Source organism: Fulmarus glacialis, unplaced genomic scaffold (genome assembly GCF_000690835.1).
Source record: "Fulmarus glacialis isolate BGI_N327 unplaced genomic scaffold, ASM69083v1 scaffold4376, whole genome shotgun sequence".
NCBI lineage: Eukaryota > Metazoa > Chordata > Aves > Procellariiformes > Procellariidae > Fulmarus > Fulmarus glacialis.
This window is the reverse complement of record NW_009219867.1, coordinates 1-27,497: the sequence shown is the minus strand read 5'-3', so window position 1 is coordinate 27,497 and position 27,497 is coordinate 1. Positions and strand designations below refer to the sequence as shown.

Genomic DNA, 27,497 nt, shown 5'->3' with positions numbered 1-27,497 from the left:
TCAGATTTCTCTTTGTAGGGGTTTTCTTTCATTAAATATTTAAATCCGTAAATAGAAACTGTTCGGTTTAGAAGTATGTATTTTACATCAGAGATGTGCTGTGTTATTGCAACAGTGATCTCCCTTTCAATAGTATGTTGATTTGCTATAAGTGCTTTTGATAGATAATAGATACACCTTTTAACCTAAAGACCTATGACAGAAAATACAGTGCCGCCCTGAAGTAGATGCGGTACATACATGCATGTAAGCTGATATCTGTGTGTAAAGGTGCATATGCTTTCTTTTTTTTTTCCCCCGCCTCCAGATCAAGTTTTTCCTCCCTCGTGCAACATAGAAAAGAATTTTCTCTCTTTAAACTACCTTGCGGGATACCTACAACCAAAAACAGCAGAGGGGTGCCTTATGTCTAACTTGGTCCAAGAAAGAGAAGTTCATATCATTGAACTAATCACTCCAAATTCCAATCCATACAGGTAAAGTATCATCTAAATAGACTAAATCTGTTTAAGATCACAGCTAAAGATTTCACCTGTCTATTGAAAATCAAATGAAAGTAGCCATTTCATCCTTACAAGAAGAGCTTGGGCCTTAGTACTTTACCTTAAATAGAAATTATTCTTCAGTATGTAAAGATTTTGGATTCTGCTTCTTGAAACCAGGATTTTTCTGGACAAGACTGCAAAGCACAGTTCTTATGGACTGTATCCTGTCCCCCTTCTTGCTCAGTCAATAGAATTTTTCCAAGAATAAGGTAGATAAGGGAATATTATGAATAAGGGTAGCATCTGACAGACAGGGTTTAAGACGGGACCACTGTATGAGGAGGTGAGAGAGAGGATAAAAGTAATCTTGACCTGTCATAGGTAGGGATGACTGGCAGCAAGGCCTAGGGTAGTGGCTCCCAAACAGCGGTCCAGAGGTTGCAAGTGATCTGCGGTCCGTGGTAATTGTTCCACAGTTGGTCTGCAGAATCATAAGAGTATTTTCTGTCAAGTTTCCAGTTGAGTTTAAGGGATAGTTTGATAATTGCAAGAAATGTTAAGGGTTGACAGTGGTCCACAGACCAGAAGAGTTTATAACTAGTTGTTAGGGAAAATTACTTAACTCTCTGTATGCATTATGAGGATTATCTAAATTGTCAAAGGTACTGTAAACTTGGGAGGTAAGACATTTAAAACGTTCATTCTTTGCTGGTCTCTCCTAGGTCTTAGTGGGAACACACGAATGGGGTTTGCTTCAGATAGTCATACCTGGAAAAGCTCTTCATAAGTGCTGGGTATGGTTGCTAGAAGAGAAATTTGCTGTGAAACTTAGATGGGTTTCCCTTTTGCAAGAAGAAAAGTACAATTTCATCAGAGATAAAGTAGAAGTAAAATCCTGTCTGTGTACTGCAGACACTGGATATCTAGCACTGTCCAATTGTGCTCCTCATGCACTTACATTTGAGCACATCCCATCCCTAATGAGGGAGATAGAGGTGGGAGGACAGGTCTTTGCAAGAAGGGTAGTTATCTCATTGCGAGATGGTGAACCCAGAGCCTGAGAATATTCTTGCCTAGCAACCTTGGGAGAGTGAGAAAGTGCTGAGATGTAGTGGAAGAGGAGTAGGTAAGCCCAAATGATCTGCCTCTGTGTGGCGTGAGTTACAGCCCCATTCTGAACAGAGCTGTTCTTTAGCATCAACATAATTGTAAGTCCCTTGCCGTGTTACACAATGACAGCCCTGTCTCCAAGCCCTCTGGGCTTTTGGCTTTAGCTGATAGTACGATAGGAATTTGTTTTTCAGATGACAGAACTGAAAAATGTTTAAATGTTTTTTTATTAAAAATAAAAAAAGTAATAAGTTAAATTCCTCTTGCTTCGTTCTTATTTTATGTATTATCCATAGCTATCTTTACAAAGTTTATATCCACAATGAAACATACAGAAGCTGAGCTGGGCATGAGTAAAACTGCAGGAGGTGAAACGAAAGTCCCAAAATACACTAAGTCTCAGTGCAGAATATAAGTTAAAACCTGTTACTTGGGATGAGCACATTCTTATGACATACGGCCCCATAAGATGATCTGAAACGAAAAGTTTTTCTGTTGAATTAATATTTTGCATGATGAGATGTTATTGACGGGTACAAACCCATTTGCTCTACTTACTTTACTGAGGTCTTGAAAAATCTGGATCGTGTTCATCTATTTTCCAGCAAGTAGTAGGCTGGACATCTGTTTTCTTTTCTTTTCTTTTGAAAGTAAGTATATATCCAGAAGTCTTGGAAACTGAGTACAACAGCTTAATTCCTCAACACACGCAAGATCCTAAGCAAAGTAATTTCCACAATTTAACTGCCTAGGCAGAGACACTCCCCAATATAGTATTTTTGCTTTTTTTGTGTGTTAACCTGCTTAATTTGTCTTTTTGCTTTTTTTAAGGTATTATTTTGAGCTTTTATACAGTTATAGCCAGAGGAAACTGAAACAGCTATATTTAGGCACTGTCACAGTGAAATAAGAAAACAATATTTACTTTATAAAGCAAACTGCTAGTCATATAACTGACCTGCTCTAAATAATAGCTGAAATGAGTAGCATGCTTCTTGTAAACAAGAGACAAAAATATTATTTGTCTAAAAAGTATTTGTTTCTATTGTTATGCAAAATCATTTAAGCGTATGTGGAATAACAATCTGTTTTGCACATGTTGTGTTGCCTGGGATAATCTCCAGCATTTTAATCAGCTGGCCAGACAGTGGAAACATGATGGATTGGAAGAAGGTTGATAGCTGAAAATTTCTGGCATTCTGGTCTAACTTTCTCTCTATTTTCCACATACAGTGCTTTCCAGGTGGATATAATCGTTGACATTAAACCATCTCAACCAGGCGCCAAGCTTGTCAGAGACGTTGTACTTATCCTCAAGTGTAAAAAGTCTGTCAATTGGGTTATCAAGTCGCATGATGTCCAGGGAAAGCTGGAAGTGATTGTAAGTTAAGGCACCTTTATTTTTTGAGAGATGTCATACTGCAACAGTACAGAATCCATTTAAAAGTGATATAGTGCTAGACCATATTGATTTCTGAATGTTTTCTTTCTTAGCTGCTCTTCTTTTTAATTATTACTGCATTTCAAGGAGTAAATGCAGAAACTATATATTTTTTTTTCTCCTTTACTCTTAATATATGGGCTATTAAACCGACCAGCACGTCACAGAAGCCAGGTGGTTAGTGCAAGGATTTAGGTCTGTGTCTTTTAAACTTCTGTTGAAGTACCCTAAACACCGAGTTGGATGTTCATCTGCCTTTTTGCTGTTACTTTGATGAGTGGATCTACAGATTCATCTCAGAAGCTGGAAGGATGCCTGTGAGTGCAGAATGGATAATCCTAGGTACGCAGCACACACACACATCCCTTTAGAAGTGGAAACTTTTTTACTCCTTCCACTTGTGGTTGTAGTAGTCTCTAGCCCTCTTCCCTGCCAGTACTTCTGTCCCCAGCAAGGGTTTGGTCAAGTTGACCTCACCTCTGCTCAGATGACAAATAATAAGTTTTTAAAAAATTAAAACCAGGATCTCTAAAGCTAAACTTCTGAAACTATATACTTACACATAATTGGAGGTTCTGATTCAGAATGATTTTTGGTACAGGCTTTGTGGCTCAACGCCATTTCTACTAAGAAAATGTGTTTCCCTTGTTCTGAAATAAATAAATAAATAAAGTTGGACTGATCTTGCAGCCTATAAATGTGTGGCCTGTTTCTGTCTTAAGTGATCATTTAGGAGTGCATTGTACAGTTGAGCTGAATGTTTGCTCAGGACCACCCAGTGACCTCCAAACAGTTTTGCAGTAACTCAGATAATTCTGAGTAAGGTAACGCAAAGATTTTCTATCTCCAGCTATCTGTATTCATAAGAATTTCACTTTTCTGAGTTTCATTCCTTTTAATGTGTGCATGGGCAATTCTGACAGGATCCAAAGGCTGCTTGATCTAAATCTTCTAAGGAGACAGATTGGTAGGCAGGATTTCACGCTACATTTTGAGAGTGAGGGGTTTAAAAGGAAATAAATTATGGTGTTGCTCAGAAGATTGAATGGAAAAATTATCTAGGGTGGATGATGAAATTCCCTTTTGATCCCTGACACATCTTTATCTTACAGACAGGAAAGGATGTTGTGGTCATTCTGTAGGTCCTAAATAATCAGCCCTTAAAGAGAAAGGTCAAGGTTAGTTGCCCAGGATTACCACACTTGTAAGCAGACGGGCAAAAAACAATGTTTGAATTGAAAGTTTCATTCTGGGTTATTACATAAAAGTCACCACTGCATATTTAGGCCTATATGGGTCTACTTTCACACGATAGAGAATTGTGCATTAGTTCACTTCGTGCTTGGAGATAGCCAAAGTACCATATTTCATATCCATGAAGCTACCTCTTTATGGATGATGAATTTTCAGGGAGAGGAATTCTAGAGGATTTTAAAATGTCTAAACTGCTGCACTTGAGTATAGAAAAGCAAGGCTGCTATTCTTTTTAAAGTTCTTCTTTATTAATTATTGAAAGTGTAAGTAAAAAGTATAAGTGAAAATTCTTCCTGTAATGAGTGGCAGAAGGTAACATTTTATTTAGATTAACAAAAAGAGAAAGTAATACTATATATGGAAATGTCAGTATATAAAAGACTTTGTATATTTATGTTAGGATTTGTGAGTAACTGTTTGCTCTACTGCTTCATTTATATAGATGCTTCATTTTCTGGATGTGTGTGTGTTCTCCTTTATTTAGAGGGGGCTGCGGGAGGGAACTAAACACCCCCATGTCATTAAAAAGCCTGTACATCCAGTATTTAGGATCTGTTCATATCTCTATTAAGCTGAAGACCTTTCCAAGCCCAAATTTAGACAATGCATAAAAACATTACTAAACAATTAGGTAATGTTTCACAATGTTCTTTTTATTAGTTGAATCGGTTCCATGCACTTCAATTTTCCTAACTTCTTGCCCTCAGTACGAATCAGAATTGTCCTGAGGGGATTGGCAAACTGAGAAGGGAAGGTTAGTGCTAAGCTGCCTCAAACCCAGGACTGTGAGTTATTAAGGTCTAAGTTCATAGACAAAAAATGAAGAAGGCTTTTTAGGTCATCTAGCTCATCTCCCAGCTTGCTGTGTTTCTTGAAATTCTAAAAGAGGATGGACACAAAACCAAGTAAAATGGGAATAGTTTAGATAAAGTAATTACACATAATACACGAGCAATGCTTTCCTCCCAGGCTGTGTTTAGCTCCTGTTTGCAGTCTGTCCTTACATCAACCCCCGTGCAGTGCTTATGTGTTTCTGTGCTTGTGGACTATCTGCCGTTCGCATTGCTTCCTTGGATTCGGCGTCCTTTTACAAAGCTCTAGGTCGCACAGTGGACAAAGAGGTGAAACTGCAGAAAGATTTGATAAATTCTATTAGCTTCCATTTATCTCAAAGAAAATAAGTGTGTTGAGGGGCGAAGAGTGAGAGAGGAGAAATGCATAGAACAAACTTGTGAAGGTTTCAAAAGCTTGGAGGGACTGTTCTTTATATGAGAACAACTGCCCACCAGTTTCTGAAATGGTCTCTCTCTATTCCGAGTAGGTTAGCAGGTGACTCTGTGGGTTGCCTAGTTTCATACACTGCGTGTGAAGGTGTCGGCAGGGCAGGCAAGTGAAGGTATGTCTGTTTCTGCAAGCCCTTGTGCTCGGGTTTGTTTCACTGAGGCGGTGCAGGACTGAACATTTACAGGCTCAGCGTGGAGTGGAGAGGTATAAACAAGCCCTGGAAATGGTCAGGTGCCAGCTAGGACAGTAAAATTGTGAGCTAATATTTGTTCAGCTGTCTCCTCATGACAAAAAAGAAAAGGAAAGCAGAGAGGGATATCCAGCAAAGTTGGGGTAGCATAATAATTCCAACCAAAGCTGTGTGGTTATATGGAAATGTGTGATAAATCATGGCCAGGTTTGTATCTGTTGAAGAATAAAAGATTATTTGATCCAAAACAGTGATAAGGCACTAAAATTAGGATACCTATTGCTTCTTTTTTGTTTCTTATCTTCATTGGCCTTTGCTAGTCTTTGATAACTGTGATGCTGGGTAGCAGGTCCATATGACCACTGTCTAAAAGCGGCCTGGGCAAAACAGATCAGTGCAGTCAATCTTTTGACATTCTAGAGTGAAAGAGAATTAAGATTTGTTCACGTTGAGGGAAACCAATGGGGATTTAAAACCAAAAAATGCACTTTATATGATGGAGAAGGTAATCAGGCATGGAAATGTGTCTGCATCCACTACATGGAGCAGGAGAACCTCCTCTCTGCATAGTTAGTTGATCAGGTGTATTAAATGTCTATTTAAAAAAAAAACAACCACTCACAAACAAAAACAGCCCAACCTAAAACTTCTTCCCCTTCTTTCAGTAGTTTTCTCTTGTCTTCAGTTTTGCTGGCAGATCTGCTAATTTGAGTGTTGTGTCAATCTGAACTGACATGGGGGATACTCATAAGAACCTCCACTGACACATGAATTAAAGGAGCGCTCCTCACAGTGGTTGTCTTGGGGTGGGCTGAAGGGGGGTGACATCATCCCCGGCACAACTGTTGTTGGGATGCAACCTGGGACCATCACTGTGGCAGCAGGAAGAAAACGGAAATAAGAAAGGGAGAGCAATGACATATTTGGGTGTCCAAAGGTAGGCAGATGAAACACTTACAGGTTAGTTCCTTAGAAATTAGCACTTCCCTGGTTTCCTGGACCCTGTGAGTGACAGTCAAATCTGACTCTGGCGAAAGAGCTGTAAATGGAAGTGTTTGTTGTAGAGCATTCAATGGTATCATCTGCATATAGAAAGTGCAATTCAATCACATTGCAGGAATCACTGAAAAGTGGGTTGTCATGCCTTTCCTGCTATGAGCACGTTCAGCTTGTTCTGTAGTCGTTGAAGTGATTATTATAGTGATAATGGTAATGTTGTGACTGTAAAAATAAATATATATGTATTTAGCTTTGTGTGAATACATGTTTAAGATACCAAGCACTTAAAAGCAAGTTAAAGTGTAATATCAGTGGATATTTTCTAACTGCCCCTCTGTCAGCTGGAGATGCTTGTTATAGTCCTTTGGACATTTGGACAAGAAAATTTGAAATTTTGCAAAATGTTTACAGTAAAGTGAAAGCTAACTGACTGTGTGCCTCATCTGTATTCCATGGCCAACTTTGAGCTGTTTTTTATAATTAATTAATAATAAAACTAAGAGGTCGGCAAGTGTATTTATGAGTTTGCTGTATCGATGTATTTGTGTAAAACTTCTATTGTTAATTAAATTTTACATTTTATTTATGTGCAGAAAGTATATGTTGTCTTTTAAGTAGTTTGGCCTTGCATAAAAGTGTGCATGCTCTCACTTACCACTCTTTTAAGCATTTAATTCAGTCCTGTTTAACATACTCAACATTTTGCAGGACGCACACAACATTTCTAGTATGAAGCTCATTCAGAGAGACACAGACTGTCCTCGGTGCCAGCTGACTTTAAAGCATTAGCTGGTATCAGCTCTACTTCATGAGCGTGCTATGTTTTGCCTTTTTCAGTAATGCTCATTTGAACAAAGGTTTTCCCATATGTAGCTTAAGTAATGCTCTAATCAAAGAAATGAAGGGAGCATTTGAAAAATCAGTTGTCATCTTGAGTTCACCTTACCTTAGAAGTAATTTCAACTCAGTTTTGAAGAAAATATAGCAAATGGCTCTAAATACATCTTTGTCTCATTTAGGGATTAACAGTTTCTGACTACCTTGATTTATTGTACTACAGGCAGAGGCTGGGAGAAAGGGGGGAGCTTTTCTCCATCTGTGCAGCAGTTCTGTGCCTAAGGTGGCAGAGTTTGGTTTATTTCCCAAGTGTTCTCAGTTTGTTGTTATTTAGTAGAGTAAAATAGAGTAAAAAACATGTTCAATCAGTGTCACTATTCCATTTTAAGTATCCATAAATGGTAAATCATGAACCAAGTTTTTCTTTGTTTGCAGACATCAAATAGTATTGGTTTTGGAAAGGAAACAGAACGATCCATGACTATGAGTAAATCAGTAATACCTGATATTCCCTCATCGCATGAGAGTTTGATCAAGTGGGCTTATGAGCATAACTATAGTCCAGTTACTTCCTACACAAAAGCCCCTGTTGCTAACAGATTTCATCTGCAACTTGAAGATACAGGTAAGCTTGAAGATGGACTTTTAGCATATATATAAAATGTATCTTGTATTTCCAGGAATATGATGATTTGAAAGATGCTTTCTCAGTTTTGAAGCTTTGTTGTTGGGGGTTGCACTACTTTCACTGCTCATCATCAAGAATGCTGGTAATATCTGTGAATGCTGGTTTAAAAAAAAATCTGTGGTTTTTTGATTAGAAAAGTCCAGGCAAATTGTGTTATTTCCTGATATGTTGGTGGAATTAAATGGTTATAGTTTATCCAACTCACGAGCCATTACAGCTGATCATGCTCACTGTTCACTGGAATGGACTTCAGCAATTGGATATCTTGTTAGTTAATAAATCCAGCTTTGATTTTTATTTTTTTTTTCCAAAAGTGTGAGCATAGTGTTTCCTTCAGACAATAAATGAACATTTTAATTGTTTAGAGACAAAACTGGCTTACGAGAAAAGTCTGAGTGAACAGAATAAATACAACTGTTATAAAAAATTTAGTTATTTGGCTGGAGTCATTGCTGATGTAAAGATATCCGGGTCCATTGAAGCTAGTGGAGTTGCATCTGGTTTTTCACTAATTCTGAATTTCAACCACTAAAAATGTTGGTTAACTGTTTTGATAAGCCTTATGTTCACATGAGTTTTATCAGTTGCACTCTCATGGGTTACAGATAATTATCTGCTTGGGCCAGATGTTGAGATTTCTGTCCTGAGCAGTTACATGTGTAAGCCAGGAGATAGTGTTCTCATTTATTCAGTATAAAGTTAACTCTCATTTGACTTCACTCTGTAAGTAGTTCCACAACAGTGGAGTGACTGAATTTGTGATGGGGCAGGTAGTGGAAGAACTTCACCCAATGATTTGCACTTAGGCTATTTCAGCAGCACTAAAATAGTGTATTTGCTGAATGTGATGTTTCTTTCACCTCTGTGTTGCCTTTTGCATATAATAGGCCCATTCCTCAAAGCTTATTTTCAACTCTTAGCGAGGCAGATTTCTAGCAGGGACTAAATATACCAAGATTAGATGCCTCAGTAACAACTAAACCCTTAGTGGAGGAGTTGTGGCTAGTTACCTGAAAAGTACAAAGATGCTGCTTTGGATGTCTTTCAAAAGCTTCCTTTCCGGATAATACTTTTTTTTGTGTGGAAATGATTAGTTCTGAATACTTTTAGGGAAAAATATTGAATAACTTAATGTTCTTCTTTTTTTTTTTTTTTTTTTAGAAGAGATGAACGATGAAGACGACCATTCCCTTCCTCCGGAGCTGACAGAATTGCTGGGTGCTAACCCACTGCCTGCACCAAAGAATCCTGCATTAAGTGATGGCCTCACTTTTCCTTTTCACATTAACAGAGGAAGACATGACACAATGGGAGAAGGAATCTTCCCATCCAGGAGTTCAGTGGATACATTGATAAATCATGACTTTGGGCATTCCCTCTCAAAACATAAAGAACCAGAAGAGGTTCAGGGCAGTGCTGGTGTAGCCCTGTCAATAAAGTGTGATGACAAAGTCATGACAGTAGCTGTAGAAAAAGACTCTCTGCAGGTTGGTGTGATCTCTTATTCCCAAATTTGGGCAGGCTTTTTTGGGCAGACCATTTTATTTCATAGAATCATAGAATCATTTAGGCTGGAAAAGACCTTTAAGATCATAAAGTCCAACCGTTAACCTAGCACTGCCAAGTCCACCACTAAACCGTGTCCCTAAGCGCCACATCTACACATCTTTTAAATACTTCCAGGGGTGGTGACTCAACCACTTCCCTGGGCAGCCTGTTCCAATGCTTAATAACTCTTTCGGTGAAGAAATTTTTCCTATTTATATTTTGATTGAAAAAAAAAAAAAACATTCTACGATCTACAGCCATCACCACCCAACCCCCTCCAAAAATAGTTTGAGGAAACTACACTGAAGATATTCTTTGCCATAACTCAGGGTCATGTTTCCTCTTTCCCAACAATCCGGTAGTTTGTAGAGGGATTTCTGATTAAAGATTTGCAGGGTTGGTTCTGTCAAAAAATTACCGTATTCAACCATCAGTCTGAGTTTTTAGTCTCCAAAGTACAAAGAAGCTGCTTTTGATAGCTGTGTGAGACCTGAACAGATCTGTCTTTACCATCTACCGGCTGACAGGTTGCTTGTGTACATTTGCATTGTGGAAAAGAGCCTGATACAGACCGCATTTTTAGTTCATTTCAGACCAAACAGAGTCAGCATTATTAATCAACAGATTAATAATGAACCTGTTGTTTTCTTTGTTCCATGTTGCATTTTTCCCTGTCTGTCACGTATAACAGCGTTTTGAGAGTGACCTTCTGTGGATGTCAGTACAATGAACTTCACTTCCTCCTATCAGCAGTCATGAACAGTATTCTGAGCTGCACTTTAAGCAAGAGCCTAACATAATTGTGTTTCAGCCACTTACAAAGCGCCTTTGTTTCAGGCTAGCGGCTACACAAGGACAGAACTCTCGCTGCTGGATCACTCTTGCAAAGCTAGGATGAATGGTACCCATTTCATTTTGGAGTCTTTGCTGCACAAATGTGGGACTCAGACAGCATATATCTTGAACAAGATTGTTTATTTTAACTCTGTGAGTATTTTACAAAGAGGAGCCACCTTCTGTGCTGCATGTCATAGTAGTACAAGGAAGCCGTTATAGTTAGCTTTAGTCTTAGCAAAAAGGAGGCATCCTGATCTTTTCCTGTCTAGCTCACACCTAGTTGCAGCTACAGTCCCTGTATTCAAGGAGGTATGAAGGCTGCGCATTCTGTGTGCTCCAGTGGTCAGATAGTATCCCAAAGGAAAAAGGAGGAGTTGGAGTTAAATACTTTCACAAAACTGCATGGCTGAACTTTGGGGACCATCTGTACCAGTCTCAGAGAAGTTGCACCAGCTTTCCCTATGCAGCTTTGATGCACCCGTACATAAACAGTACTACGTAGCTGTAAGGAGGAATAGGAATGAAGTTTTGTGGTTGCACAAAACGATACCATTTAATTCATATGATGAATTATTTTAAGTGACATTTTTTCTTCCAAAATTGTGTGTGAAAAAGGCTTTCAAAATGTGAGGAAAAAACATTATCTGTGCATACTTCTCTTTTATAATTTGGATTCATATTTGCTCAGTTGATGTACATGGTGAGGGGACTCTTGTATATGAGTGATGATGCTAAGGAGCCCACTTAGATTCTAAGTGACTGCTTCCAGACTGGCTCAGCTTATGAGTTTGAGTACAGTGCAGCTAATCTGGGTTGGAAAGTAATGACATGTTTCTCTTGCTGAGCTTTCCAGTACATAGAAGTAACCTTGGCAAATGATGGAAAGCCTGTGGTCCAACCCAAACACAGCTAAAGCAATCTGATCTGACCTTGCCTGGTTAAAACTGTTCTATACTGGCAAGTTCGTAGCACCTAACTTTAGAAACAGTCCTAAACCAAGACTGTGGATAGAAACATCTCCAAACTACAGAATAGCACGTGTCTGGAGCTAAATATTGTCATTGTCCCTGTATTCTATTATGGCCCAAACTAAAATGGATATTTGCCTCCTCTCCTTTCTCCATCGTGTCTTTTAATAGTCTTGGCTACTCACTGAAACTCCGAATCATGTATGGTATCTTCCAGAATTTGGGAGCATTTCTCCTAAAAAATAAACACCATGCAGTGGAGTCTCAAAGAGTGTATGTGTCACTTGTTAGCAGTTGCTCTATGTCCAAGAAAACAAAGATGAAGTCCTGGAAGGGAGGGGACTAGCTGAGGAGCCGCAGGGCATACAGAAGCAGAGTGCAGAACACTGGAAAACAAAAACGGGAATTTTGAGCTGAAGAAATGGAGAAATGTGCAAAGGAGGGGGGAAAAAAGAGGGGGGAATTCAGTAGAAATTCAGAGAAAAACAAAGAAAGGAAAAATGAAGAAAGGGAAATAAAATTTTTGGGTGTACCTCTCTGAAAATAATATGCAAATGACAGAAGAGAAAATCCTTTAGTGACCCTAACACTTTCAGTGATTTTCCGTGAGTGCATTAAGGAAGACTTTAAGTTGCAAAAAATCACTTTAGAAAGCCATTTCTTTTTTCAGTGTTGGTTGTAGAAATACCAGAAATAGAATGGAAATGCTGGGGTGCTCGTTCAGACACCAGCACCCAGACTAGTGTCTTTGCTGGCTCTGAATTCTGGAAACAAACTAAGGGGCATTCTCTAAATATCTTACATGCTCAGCACAAGGCTGTTTAAGACGTGCTTTCACCATCTGCTTAGCTGGTGCACTTCTTTTGGCCTTGGCATTGTTCTGAAGAGAGAAGAAAATAATAACCATGAAGAGAGAGTGCTCAGTTATCACCTAATTTTATGCATTTGCAATACCTTTTGTGCAGATTGTCATTCAGCTGTCATCACCAGCTGAAAGCAGCGGCTTTGATGATGATGACATGGAATCAGGTGATAATGGATTTCCAGGGGATGCTGACGAGGGAGATGCTGCTTTCTCAAGGTGGCCTGAAATAGTGGTATGTTACTCTTGGGTTCGCACCTGACAATACAGAAATGCCTGTTGTAATAGGCACTTCACATAAATTACATTAATTGTATGGCTATTCATTTGTCTTCTAACACATTTCTTCTCACTTGTATTTCTTGTGACCCTGTTGAAGATCTGCACTAAGTAGACGGAATGTGGGTGGGCCTGTATTATACACTCCAAATTTGTCCTTATCCAGCTACCACTCCTGACTCAGGATGTATTTGTATTGGTTTTTTCATTTCAGTTTAATTGCACGCTGCACCAGCCAGAGGATGACAGAGGCGTGTTCTGGCCTCCTGAACCACACATCACCAATGTGACCTTCAACATGGAGCTGTACAAAACAGATCTGTTCCTTGCTCCCTCTCAAGGACTCTTCTCTGTTGCTGAGAATGGGCCAATATATGTAGAGGTAACAAACTGAAAAAGGCTTTCAAACTAATGGAAACATTTTGCAAGGCCATGCATCTGAGCCAAATCTGTTCTTGTCAGTTGAAAGGTCTCCTGCAGTTGCTTTAGGCAGACAGGTAGGTACTTTGGTGGCTGCAGAGAACAGAAACTGTGGGGTAAGAAGCAGGACAATGTTTTGGATCAAAACCAAAGGATTCCTGCAAAATGGAAGAATTTAATTACAAGATAAATTGGTCATTCTTGCCAAATCTGCTTTTCTATGCAGAACTTAAAGGTGGTCTCTGAGCTCTTGCTCTGAACTGGCATTCCCTGATGAAGACTTCAGGATTCGTTTTATTGGGTGATATGACTGAACCGCATCTGAAAGATGTAGACATGCAAAAAATGGTTACAAGTGTCCGTCTTCCATATGCTAGTGTTCTCAGGTTACAAAGTTAATACAGATTCTGATGTCTCTCTGATCCACTTACAAACACCAGTTACAATCCTTTTGAATGCTATCACACAAGAGATCTAACAGCTTTAGTTAAATAAGAACAGCAAAGTGAACAGCCAGGTACCCTTGACTTCAGGTGCTGGTAATAATTTGGAACTGGTAGTAATTCCATGTGTTGCTAAGTTGCTTATGAAATCTGGGGAATTTCAAACCAATACAGTCAGTATTTCTAAAGATAGTCATGTGAACAGAATTTTCCATTTTTCAAATAAATAAATTAAAGGCATTAATAAATACAACATTGGTAATGAAGTAGTATCACCAGTTTATATATATAAATCAAGGAGTGGTGAGCTATGGGCTTATAAGACCAGGAAAATGAGTGTGTTGACTGAAGCAGTGCTGTGCCATGTTTCTTTAGCCCAAGTTAGTTCCTCTTTGTGAGCCTACGTTGCATATGATAAGCGTAGTGGCCCATTTGACACTGGTGCAGTTTTCTTCATTGTTTCGGTGTGTTGTGTCTCTTCCTCATTCTCTACCCAGTGAAAAGTTCTTCAGACAGCTGAAGCAAAAAGTATGTCACGCTCAGTTAAGAATATGTTTATAAAAGACACATTATTTTTTTCATTTGGATAAAACCGGCTGCTTCCTTCAGCGATCTGGGATGAATCCCCCTGGCTCCGAGCCCTCTGGTTCTGGAGCTGTTTATTCAGACAGATGTTCTGATTTCTTCATCACCTGTCCTGGCAGAAGCCTTTTTTTTCTGTTTCTCCTTCTTGCACAGTGGAAAATCTGTATCAGTTTTGAACTTCTGTGACTCCGTTTCTAGCTGACACAGATTTTTTTTTTTCATTTTTGTTTCTGTTTTGCTTTTGTTATTAACAAATATATTTGGGGTTTTTGGTCAATAAATTGCTTAGGTCATAATCTGTTAGAACTCTATATGCCCCTTCTCTTTCTCTGCTAAAAATGTTTTTTATATTTGAATCTTTTGGCATTTTTTTTCTTTGTTCTTTACTGTCATTTTCTTATCATATTTTGGTCTCACCTTCCTCCTGGAGTTCTCTTCTTTCCTTGAGATATCATTCATCCTTTTATTTACCTGATTTGTTTACCTGATGGTGTTTCATGACACTGTAGTATGCTTGTCCTCCTTGCCATAATCTCTTTTTTATCTAGTTTACACCATCAGCTTGTTTACCTGTCAGTATCTGTGGCTTGACTTTCATTCGTCAGTCTTTATTTCTGTTCTTTTTAGAAGATGGTCTTTCTTGCTTAGATACTTCAGCACATCCATTCATCTCTAATTTGATTGCTGCTCACATCAGGGAGAGAAAAAATGAAAAATGCCTTTATTCACTGCACAACTCATAGCATCCATAAATTTCTGTATAGACCACAGTAAAATTTGGCAGGCTCTTCCTTAAATACACATGCAGCACGTACGGATTAAGTACACATTTAAGGCACATTTCTTCTTAGAAGGAAATTATTTCTTGTGGAACTGTTTTCATCAGGCAGTGTTAATGGTTAGGCACAACACTTCTGTTGTTTATTAAGAGCAACACGCTTCATTTGTTACAAATTCCATTTAATTTTTTTTCCTAATTATTCTGTAGCATTTGTTGTCTGCATTCCAGTCCATCTGAACAACATCAGTGCCCTGGAAGTCTTAATTATTTTTCATAAAAGAATATAAATTGCAGACTTACAATAAACTAAAAGGATCATTTCACAAGAAATTACAGCTTTTTAGGAGGCTTCCCTGCCCCCCAGTCCAGGCATGCCACCCACATGTCAGACCATGACCTCCTCTCTGCCTCTGCATTCCTCTCCTGTCTGGGGGTGTGTTCTCTGTTGTGTCTGTTGCTTTTTTTTTTTCCTTTGTCATTAAAGTTTCAAACAGATACAAAGACATGGAATTAGTAATTGATGTCCATACAGCTCTGTTATAGTCTGTGTGCCTAAGGGAAGCAGCGCCATCTCAGGTGGCAGTCACAGTCATTAACTGCGTGTCTGATTTGGACTGGTTTTTTCATCTGCTTTCGGAAAGATAAGGGATTGCTGTATTTGTGCACGGTTATGCTATTAAACAGCTGCTGGTTTTGGAACCACAGATTTTCTGTCCCTCAGTTTGACAGTCTACCCTTAACATTTAGCCTTCAAAATAGTTCAGATTGGAAGTGGCACTGGAAAACTGCTTAAAAAATAGTTGAAAATGTTAATGAAATGTGAACTAAAAATGTCATTTCTGAGATCTTACCATCTCTTTCTTTTTAATGCAGGTGTCTGTGACTAAAGCTGACAGATCCTTGGGCTTTGCCATTCAAACGTGCTTTGTTTCCCCGTTTTCAAATCCAGATAGAATGTCTGACTACACCATTATAGAAAACATTTGTCCTAAAGATGAATCTGTTAAATTCTACAGCATTGAGAAGGTGAACTTTCCGATACCACATGCACAAAAGGACAAAAAAAGATTTAGCTTTGTGTTTAAACCAACGTTCAACACCTCACTGCTCTTTCTTCACTGCGAGTTGACTTTGTGTTCAAATAAAGACAAAGATACGCAAGGACTGCCAAAGGTCAGTAATTTATTAAAGTCTAAACTTCTGATTTAGGTGAAAATAAGTTTGTTTTTTCTTTTTTATCTGAATTTTGAAGTGAATAAAATGGTTTTCTATGGAATTGATATAATAAGCATGGTATCTCTAGGCTCAAGATTTTAATAGATAAGAGTTGTGATGCTATGCATTTTGACTGCATAATTTACAGTTTCTGTTTAAATTTCATTAGGTGGATAAATAGAAATTGCTTTTTATTACACAAGTGGTTCAGATTTATCTTTGCTATCCGTATCACATCCATATCCAAAGCACAAATAACGTTAGCTTTAATTTCCCAAGACATGCATAATATCAGATAATGTTGCAATCTGATTGTTTCAAAAGAGAATTGCCAAACTTTGCTTTATAACTAATGGAAATGGCTATAAATTAGTTGTTAAAGACTGTGTTCTAAGAATTTGGAATTTATTTTTACTTTGGGGTTTATGCACATCCCCCTTAAAATGTATTTTTTAAAGATGATTTGTCATTGTTGATCAACATGTGGTGGTGGCTACAGTTTTGGCCGCCAGATTTTTAAAAAACTTTTATACTAAATGTAATTACTACCATTTAAATTCAATAGTAACACTCTCATAAAGGTTAGAGGATCCTTAATGAAGGCAAAGCTTGCGTCCTGAAGCACAGCTAAGAATTACCTTTGCCAGTACATTACACAGGGGTTGTTTGGAGGTTCTCCTCTTTTTGGTAAATAATATAAGGTAAAACTGATAATGAGGCAACTGTGCAGCTGGAACAGCTGTCCTGGCGGACAGGTGACTCTCCAACCTCACACACTGCTTTTTCCACCCACAGTGCATTCCTCCTGATGAAGCTTGCACCTCTCTCAATGTGGATATGATCTTGGCCATGATGCACAACAAGAAAACCTTCACCAAGCCCCTTGTTGTAATAACACATGAAGGAAAACCAGAAGGTATGAAAATGAGCTTGAACTGTTTAATAAATCTAGATATATTATATTGTGTAATGTACAGCCACTTGAAATGAGGAGTACTCCAAGTATGTGGCATTGTACAATCTTGTGGTGATACTGTGTTTGTAAAATATTATTTGTTTAGACATTTCCCTAGCAGCAATCGTCGTGGCAGTTCATTGCCATTTTTTAACTGTCTTTATTGATCTCTGGACATGTGGTTTTGCCAGGCATTGAGAAAGGAATACTGTACTACACAACAATATGTGTTTCATAAGTATGAATATAACAGTAGTGCTTCCAACAACTTCTTGTTGCCCAGAGATCAAAGGGAATGCTCTGCTCCCTGCTGTATCATTTCTTTATTGTGCTTGTAAATACATATTTAGGAACAACAACAATGGAATTACAAAGTATTGAGGACGCTAAAGCCTTGTAACTTTGTAAAGCAAAGCAGTGGCCACCAGGGAGAGACTCATTAGACTGCTAAACTATTAAGAGCAAAAGATGAGACTCACAAAGGTATTTTAGCTCTGCTTTGGTGGGGCTTGTTTGATTATGTAATCTTTATGGAAAAAACCATGAGCGTGGCTACTAACTGGTTGAAGGAGTTGGAAAGGGTGGAGAGCATAGAGATAAAGCAAACGGCATGATGAGAATATACTCCAGCTTAAGAATATGCCCTGTGAGTGGTGGGGAAATAAGAGCTGTTTTCACATTTTCATATAATTCGAAAGTTTTTCTTAGTGAATCCCTCTGACAACACCATCAGTCATCTTTTGATGCATTCATAGAAAAAGATATATGTGCATTATCTTTTCTTTTTGTATTAGCATGGCAGTTTAATCAGAAGCTTCAGTGGCTTCACGTGCACGTCAGAATCTTCCAATTGTGTCCAAAGGCTGTTTGACTTTTGGAATGCTTTTTGGGTAGTGTGAAAGGATGGGGATCAGAAGCCCTTTAATCTCCTTGTACAGTGCGTGCTTTTTAGTCTTCAAACAATTTAAAGTACCATACAGCATTGCTAGGGGACATAAGCAACAACTGTTTCTGTTTAACTCTGCAAGTCAGCTCACGTTTAAGTTTTTTTACAAATCTGTTAATACAGATCAAATCCACTGTGAACTGAAGGCAAGTATTTGATCTGTCAATGTGGTACAATTAAAACTGTATTTTGGGCCTGATTCTGCACTTTTTCTTTTTGCAAAGCTCTCATTTTTTTTCAGTGGTTATTCTATTGGGAATGAGTAAATCCTGCAACTGAAGTTCAGCTTTCAATAAACAGACTCGTACTCTGAGCTCTCTTGCCCTTCCGATGTGTGGAGCATTGTGCGCAGCTCCCGTCGCGGGCTCCACTCAGAATGTTGTCTTTGTCAGAGGCACAAGGTCTTAGTGTGCAAAGATGAGCTAAATTTATAAAGATTAGTTACCAGACAACAGCGTGTTAGAGTATTTTGTTGCATTGTGGGTGATTTAGTCTAATTGTGGGATGTTTGGTGGAAATCTCCCCAGCATATCACAGCTTTCAGACGTAATACAAAGTGGCAGATTAACAACGTAGCTTTGTTGGTATGCAGTTGTTCTGCAGTGAATCAAGCAACCCCTTTTTAAAAGCCCAATGCCATTGTTGGCCAATACATGAACCTAAGATTGGGAGAAGAAAATATATCACATTACTGAACAGGAGAATTTACATCTCAGAGGTGATGTTCTTCCTTTTCTTTCATGTGAACAGGCTGGTTTTCATTGTTGTAAACCATATTATGTGAGTTAATCACATAATATGGCCATCGGATCTGCTCTCCAAGCCAAATGTAGAAGTCATGCGCTTGATGTTTCAAAAGTCAGAACAAACTGGTCATTGCAAAGGTGTCATCTTTTTTTCTTCAGACATAAGCTTATGACTGTCACTGACCATAATAGAAATCACAACTGTTTATCGAAATTAGAATAACTTTTCCTCCCCTCCTAATTTTGTTAGTTATTTACAAGCTCCGTTGCTTACATTATTGCAGTAGATCCCAATGGAAGTGTCTAAAACCTCAATTCATGTCATGTTCTTTTCCTTTGCATTCCGGCATCTCACACACACTCCTCCCACTTCAATGAAAGGCATATGGATAGCCATTTAAATGCTAGGAAACACGTGTTCTTCTGTTGGAATAATCTACCAATGTCATTGTTCAGATTTTTGCTAAGTGTGGAAACTTTAGATTATTATTTCTACAGCAAAAGGAGACAGGTCATAGAAAGGAGGTCAAGTGAGCAGCTAACAAGTGCCTCTATCCTACAAAGGTATAGAAAATCATGATTGTTTCTAAAGGCTGGCTGCTGACATTTTTAGATTAGATGCTTTTCCTGGACCTCAAGGATTCCCACTGCTTCTGTGTTGCTCTGAGCAACCCACATTAAAATACATCGAAGAACTGGATCACTGGGGAGAATTGGTAATGGGCTACACAGCCTATCGTTAATTAGCAGACTTCATATTCTCTGTAGGGAGGCCAATGACAGAATGAGCATGGAAAATTCGTTCTCCTCTCAGCTCAGAAGGCACTTTCTTGGCACTTGGGACGTGCTAGTGGAGTGTTTGGGCAATCTGATAGTGCCCTTACCCATGTTTGTACTGTTCAATGCTCTTTGGTTTCATTCCAGTGCCCCTCACGAATCTTACATTCAGTTATGCTTTTGCTGTTAGTGCGCTTGGTGACTTTCCAGCTTATTTGTGCATGCACACACACGCACCCCGCTCTTTATGTTCTCACTTGTTTCCTATCATCTTGCGAAGAGTGATATGGAAGAGATACTCATGTTAGAAAATGTGACAGTAATGCAGTTGAAGAATAAAATGCTTTTTTTGATATTGTAGGCATATGTGTCTCAGAGCCTAATGATCTTACAAGCTATTGCTGGCAGTTTAGTGCTGCCATTTGGGTTTTAGAAGTTAGAAGCATAGTCTTGGTTTAAGAATACTTTAAATAAATAAATATATTTATTTTTAGTATTTTTGAGCTGCTATGTTTACATAGCAATTAAACTTTTTTTTCCCCCAGTTGCTAAAGATACAAAAACAAGTATTGGGACACTGTTTTATCAAATCCTTTTACAGCTGTTGCACTGAACACACTCAGATATGCCAGAATTTAAATGAGATCCCTAGGTTACTGGGCAATCCAGAAGCAAACTGCAGCTAACCAAACAGGTCCTTGGATCTGAAGCCAGAATCTCTGGCTCTTCTGCTTGAGGTGGCAATCTTGGAGAAAGATAAGAGAAGCCAGTTAAGCAAAAGAAAGGAAAAGTCTTCATTTTTTAACATATGTTTACTTGTCTCTTTCTGTTACATGCTGATAATGATGATGATATTTGATATTCTTGCCAAGAATAATAGCTTTGATATAGTAGCTATGATCTTTTATTTCCTATATATGATTAAAAAACAAAACAAAACAAAAAAACCCACCCAACTTCCAAGACAGAATACCAAGTAGGACACAGGAAAACGTGTGAATCAACACATTCATGCAATTTGGACAAAGCAGTGTGTATCATGCCATAATACTGACTTTTCTTTAGAGGTGATAGCCATTGTTTGATTTTAATTTTTTGGGGGGATTTAGCATGCTAGTATCTCATGTTTGTGATTAGTGAGTAGTCAGATGAATGTAATCACCTTAAAACAGCCTTTGCAAACTGTGCTCTTTAAGAGCTCCACATAGGGATAACCAGAGTTACTGCGGGTCAGACCTGATGACGTCTGGGTGGGAAAGGTTGCAGTGTACTTGCCAGCAAAATATATGATGCATGAACTATACTGTAGATATGTTCCCCCAAGGAATGATCAATATACGAATAGAAGTTTTCATGAAGTTCCTGGTTTGTAAAAGTTACAATTAATGTCTTCTATCGGATCAGATCCTGAAGGTTGTTTGCATAGTTTGTAGGCTGTATGTCTCTGATTAACTCTGTCTGATTAACGTTTTGTGTTTGTTTTTTTTTTAAATTAGATCCTTCCCTTCCAAAGCCAAATGTGAGACAGCCACGTAAGTAACTCTGAAACCAGTCTCTTTTAAGCCTTAAACTTTTGTCTAGAAAATATTAGATCAATGAAGAAAATCATCTTCGAGCTTTCTGAGTGTGTGTGCATGTGTGTTAAATTCTGGGACAGAACAGAATTTTGACTGTATTGCTGATTGAGAGATTCCCATCAGCGTTTAGAGAGAAGGGCTGTGACCTTCTGCATATGCGAAAATCAAATTTGGGAAAACACCATTGAGAGTCTCAGCCTCAGCAAGTTCATTTGCTGATGTGTGTGTGTGTTATTTCTCCCTTCTCTGCTGAGGCCACTGCTTCCCAATACCAGGGTTTCAGCAGCAATGCCATCTTACGGAGCTCCTGTGTCCTACTCCAAGCCTCACTCCTACCCTGCACTGCAGCTGGCCACATCCCCAGTTACTCTGGCACCAGCACTTATAGGTCATGCTGAGATGAGGTCACTGACTTGATACGGATTAATTTCTTTGTTTTTTCTGTTGTCTTGGCGTAGTGAATTAACCAGGGTCAATTACAGACCCAGGAAGGGAAGAAAAGGAGAGAAGCAACACTGGAAGACAATAATAAACAGGGAGGTGAAGATGATTTGTAGCCAAAACCAAGAATGAATGGAGAAAAGGGAAGATTAGAAGAGGAAGTGCAAAGAAGGTTTTTTCCTCTGCTCCTGTCCCCATGTCTTTGGGACTAAATTGGCTCAGAATAGCAAGGGGAATGAGAAATTATGCTTCTGCCACTTCAGCCTCCATGATACTTTCTCCTCTCCACTAAGTTTTCTTCTAAGAGGAGAGAACACTGGCTGGTGCCTTGTGGAAAAAACAGCTGAGTTTAGGAGAATCTTTTCTGTTTGCATTTAAAATGACCAGATGTGGCCAAAGGAATCAGAAATCATCTCATAGAAGAAATGAGAGAAAAACCTTCTAAGCCACTGTCTGTCAGGTGTTGCACATGCAAACTTGGTTGCAGGCACCCAGAAATGGGTCCTGAAGGCCCTTGCCAACAGGAAGACATTTGTCAAAAGGGGAAAAGGGGAATGGCCCTGAGGATCTCAGGAGCTGTTGGGCTGGGTGGTGTCCGTAGAGACATCTGCTGGATGCAGGAACGTGTGAAGTGAGGGTGTTGGTTGTCTTTTGAGAACTGAAATTCCACTGAAGGATACTACTGAGAAGATCTAGTCAGCTCATTTCCTGGCCAGCTTAGTCAGTAAAATGTTATTCACTGAACTAAGCCATTTTGTGCACTGGGAGACATTAAAAATCCTGAAACTAGAAATCAGTTTTGTAAGAAGAAATTTCCCCAAATGATTGCTGAAAGAGTGATGATTATTTTTTGAAGTATTTCTAATCACCAAAAAGAAAAACACAAAAGCTGAAAGTTTCTCTGTTTGGATGGTTAACACTGGGGGGCAATACATCCAGGAATCAGATGCTGTTACCCTTGAAATGGTGCTGCAAAAGGGCCTCTCCCCTAGAAATGATTTGCGCGTGTGTGTGGTTCTATTTTTGTGTTCTGGAATTAATTTCAGTTATTGAAAGCATTGCCAAATGTGAAAAACAATTGTTTCTATTTATGTTTTCACTGACTTTTTGCTGGCATCTCTTCCCTCTCACAGCAGTTCCGTTCTCCACCTAGATTTCAGACTGAACTTGCAGGAGATGTAGGGAACAGTTTGCTTGACTGTTACGGCATTCAAATGAAAAGCACGTTTTGCCAAAAATCTCAGCCTTTTTAAAACACATTTTTAAGATATATGGATATTTAATTGAAAGCAAGTTATTAACAGCCAACTGAAAATTCTTAATTTTTGCAACGTTTTCCAGATTTGGGTGCGCTGAGCTGGGGTTTTGCTTTGTGATGTGGAACAGTTGGTTGGACTGAAGCCAGTCTCTGAAAGCATCACTTTTATTTCCTTGATGCAAATCTGCTAGTCTGTTCCTTAAAATGGTGCTTAATTAACTATGAATTATTAAAAAACTTTTCCATCAAAGTGTAAGGGTGAATTTTTGTAAAACAGTATTTGCCACTGAAGATAAAAAGTCCTTATTATGTGTGTTTACCTCTGTAGCTGTGTTCTACGGTCTGGACACGCTGACTGTCGTGGGCATTGCCTTTGCAGCATTTGTAATCGGAGCCCTGCTAACGGGAGCACTCTGGTTTATCTACTCTCACACAGGTAAGTATGAGGTCTCTTACAGACCTCAGTGCAGATCATGCTGCAGGAAATGCGGTGTGGTCTGAACTCTTTCCAGGTGGGAGGAAAAGGGAGGGGGGGCCAGCAAGGCTATCCTGGACTTTTTTTCTTGCTCTCTGTTCTTACTAGGGTGTTTTCCAGCAATTCCTCCCATGAGCCTGTTGGTGCGTATCAGCAGACTGATACCCGCCCTTCCCTAAAGGGAGGTGTTATGAGTTATGAACAGAATTTAAAATTTGCTAAAATAATTTTAAACGCGAATCGTGAAAACTGACCTGGGACATGAGTAGAACCGATATTCCTAGCTTGTGCATTACCATTAGTAGCATCTCTGTATTTCAAATTTAGTTAACATTTCAGTTAATGGGTCCGTTTCGGTTCCCATACTCCTTTTTGAAAAACTTTTAACAGTTACTAAATTAGGCTGACTGGGAATGTGATGTGATCAGTACAAGGAGTGGGCCAAATGGCTAAGAGAATGCTTTATTTACATAGACGTATTCTGAATATAGCTAGACTTGAAAATGTTTCTTGGGCCTTGATAACCTATAATTTTTGCCCCAATTATTTATTCCTCCATTCTTCAACTGTTACATTAAATTGGTAGAAGTCGTCGGTAATCTCACTTAATTGTGTCCAACCAAATAACTAGGAATATGCCTAAGTTGGTGCAGCTTTTATGTATAGATGATTTTTCAGTATCTCCTCAGAATTTTTTTCCATACTAAACTAAGTTAGCAAAAATACAATACTGTATTGGAAGAAGACGGAGTTTTGGGAGCTTTCTGTTGCATGACATCTGCAAGGTGGTACAGACAAAGACTGGACACCAATGGGGCCTTGATTTGCAGCATCTGACCTTGGCTGCTTGTGGATTACGGGGTATCTCAGGATCCCTACAGCATGCTGGACTCCCAGCTACTTCCACTTTTGACCTTGCAAGACCCTGACAAGATCTCTGGGAGGTGGGGAGAATGTGACCTCAATTACTCCAAACCTGGTGGCTCTGGAGCACTGGAATTCTCCCGTAGCCCACGGGGTTTTTTCGGCATCTAAAACCTCATGGAAGCTGAGTGAGAATCCAGCCCTCTCGGGTCAGAGCTTCTGTAAATATTATGATCCAAGAGTCTTATGTTAATTTGGAAAAAAAACCTGTGGGTTTTTTTCCAGTTGGCAATACAACAACTTTGTATAAGCAGTTTAATACTTCTCAATGCATCAGCTGTGTATGAAGCTTGTTTGGAATTGCGGCAAATGTGGAAAATTTAAAGGTTGTGATAATATGTATAAATAGTATAATTCTGCCTCATACACTACTGAAACATTGTGGAAGAAAAGTGCAATTTCAATGAGTAAATGTGTAAGTTAAGAAGGTAATTTCCAAATAGGTAGCCTTTATTAACAAAAAATTAAAACAATTGTTAAATTAATATCATTGGTCCTGCATTTGTGTAAGTTCAATCTCTGTTCATATACAGAACCATCTATAGACACGTGCGTGTCAGTAGAAAAGGAATACTGGGAAGCCAACATGATAAATCCTTCAGCAACAATAGGACTTGGACCAATCCCATTAAAAGAATTATATGAACAAAGTGCATCAGTCATAGTGACCACGTACAAGTAGTGGAGAGGGCAGCTGCTCTGGCTCTGTGTTTGAGAGATCAAAATAAGTGGAGAAAATGGCCAGGCAAAAAGTAGTAAATGAGAGGAAAGAAAGGAAAGGGACATTGTAACTCATCAAATCAGAGAATCACAGAAATTATTAAAAATATCTAGGAAGTTATCTGGTTCAGATTTTCAAAGGATTGTGAAAGTGAACCTATGTTCTTGTGCACATAATTTTTCTGTGCGTAATATCCTGTATCTACAAAGCACAACTTGCAGCAGAGTGCAGTGAAGGCTCTGGCAGGGATAGTCTCTTAGAGGATGACTGCTGTGGCAGACAAGATAATCCAGTGCAGTGGAAACATTTTAGAGCTGGCTGCAGACTTTTATTAAAATAAGGAGGAAAAAAGAAAGATAATCTAAATTTCATCTACAGAGTGGCTGTCTTCTGCCATTACAGAACTCATGCATTGCTGAATTGTGTTCTGAAATCTCATATTTTGTTGCAAGTAGCACTGGGTTTCAAACACATGATTTAGACCAGAGGTTGGAAAATACAAGTTCATTCTAAAACTGTGTTTTGGTGATACTCAGAGCATGGACAAAAGCTACTGCTGGTGAAGAATGGCAACTTGGGATGTGTGAAGTAAGGTGTTTTTGTTGCTGTAGCACTATATGCAATACACCAAAAGGCCACCTTTTTGCCAGTAGTAAGAAGGTTTGCGGATACAATTTTATCAGTATGTCTCTACTGGTAGACTCGTTCTAGCATGGAGAAAACTTTACACGAATGAGCTCTTTTGTTCATCCTGATAGGTGGTTAACGTTAAAACCTCGAACAATTGGTAGCACAAAAGAACTGCAAAATAAGTAGAATTTCATCTCCAAATATTGAACAAGTGTTGGGTTTTTTTCATGTAGGGTTTTTGCTGATTTCAGTAATGAAAAAATTGGAGATTTCTGCCAAAGCATCAAAATTGTGCTTTAAAATACTCTAGATTCTCTGAAACAATTCAACATGGAGTACAGATGTCCCCAAATACACAGGTAGTAGAGGAAGAGAGGAGGGGAAGCTAGGATTATGGCAATGGAGGAGGAGGAATTTTAGCTGACTTTTCTGCAAAAGGACTCCGTACCTTTGGTCCTTTTTCCAGTCAGTTAAAGGATGTGAAAGATGGCTGAAAACTTTCTACAGTGGTGTTGGTTCTGCCCAGAGAGGACCCAAGAACAAAGGGAAAGTAGCAGAGATTTGCCACAATTAACCCAATTTACCTTGGAGTCTTACAAATAAGCAAAAATCTTGTGGTGTACATGGATGCAGAAACCCTTCAAAATTTAACCATGTAAATATGTGCCAATGTAGTATCTTTCTTAACAGGGATAATTGACTATGTTTAGGAAGGGACATGGAGAAGTCTGATTAGTTAATGAGGCTGCTAAACCAAGTAAAGTGAAACACACCAAAGTGCTGTGTTACGGAGAATTTCAGTTGCTTCATTCTGCAAGAAAGCATGCTTTCCCTCTTCTCCAGGCAGTGTTGCAAGTTAATGGGATAAAATGTTCCAAAATCTGAGAAGTTAAAAGCGTCCCTCCTCCCCCACTTCTCCCTTTTTTATGGGATCTGATTTAAAATAAACTGACATAGCAACCAATTATATTTGGCAAATGGAGATAGAAAAGCAAACATTCAGACTTCCTGGACAGGGAGTACAACTGGCAGCTTTCCTAAGTGTGAATAATAAAGTGCATGTTGTTGCATTCAGATGGGTAAAAGCTTGTTTACTGTCAATAGATGAGACATGTCCATTGCAGCAGTTCTGGTTCAGTAACATGAGATACATGAAGCTGTTTGCATGAAAAATACAGATGGGGAATGCCTCTTCAGTGATAATTTACATTTCTTTACATCCTTTTCATAAATATTCTTTAAATATACTTTGCCACAGATTAGCTAGGTGTTGAGGAAATAAAATGCAGGAAAAATCAGCCAGTCCAAATGTAGCTGCTAGACTGTGTTCATAACGTCACTGTGATCTGGATTTTTTTTTTCTGGAGGACATCAAGAATTTGTTATTGTTCAACAAGTGATTGTGGTATGTCAGAGCTGCTGATCGTGCCCCAGAAATGAGGTGCTGCAGAGGCAATTGAATCACAGCGGAGGGAAGGGGGCTCCCATCCCAAACCGAAGGGAAGGTGCCTTCTGAGATGCTTTCCAGAGGAGCTGGGAGGAGTGGAGCGAGCTGTTGGGCTCGTGCAGGGACTCCGGCACTGTGTTTGTCACTTTGCCATAAAGAAAAACAACATGTGTTTAGCTTATAAATGAATTTATGGTTAAATGCATACGGATTGTATTGACATGCCGAGGCTGACGCAAAGCTGTGTGCAATCATGTGGTTTGTAAAATGGGTGACAGCGGAGCTGCAAGGAGAGCCGGCGGCAGGGCGTGGGGCCGGGGGCCCCGCTGGGGGAGCGGGCGGCCACCGATCCTGTGCGTGGCCGCAGCGGCTCC

General features: G+C 39.1%; 1 protein-coding gene across 1 annotated transcript; it reads left to right on the top strand.

Moving 5' to 3' along the window:
- Positions 1 to 307: 307 nt before the first annotated feature.
- TGFBR3 (transforming growth factor, beta receptor III) lies at positions 308 to 25,007 on the top strand (the record flags this gene model as incomplete). The annotated part of the gene is made up of 13 exons (XM_009580526.1): positions 308 to 476; positions 2,829 to 2,976; positions 8,036 to 8,225; positions 9,450 to 9,775; positions 10,674 to 10,823; positions 12,607 to 12,738; positions 12,997 to 13,164; positions 15,885 to 16,184; positions 17,022 to 17,142; positions 21,147 to 21,182; positions 23,255 to 23,366; positions 23,510 to 23,544; positions 24,859 to 25,007. Coding segments are annotated over 13 exons (2,036 nt in total), but the record flags the coding sequence as incomplete, so codon positions are not given.
- Between the last annotated feature and the right edge of the window lie 2,490 nt (positions 25,008 to 27,497).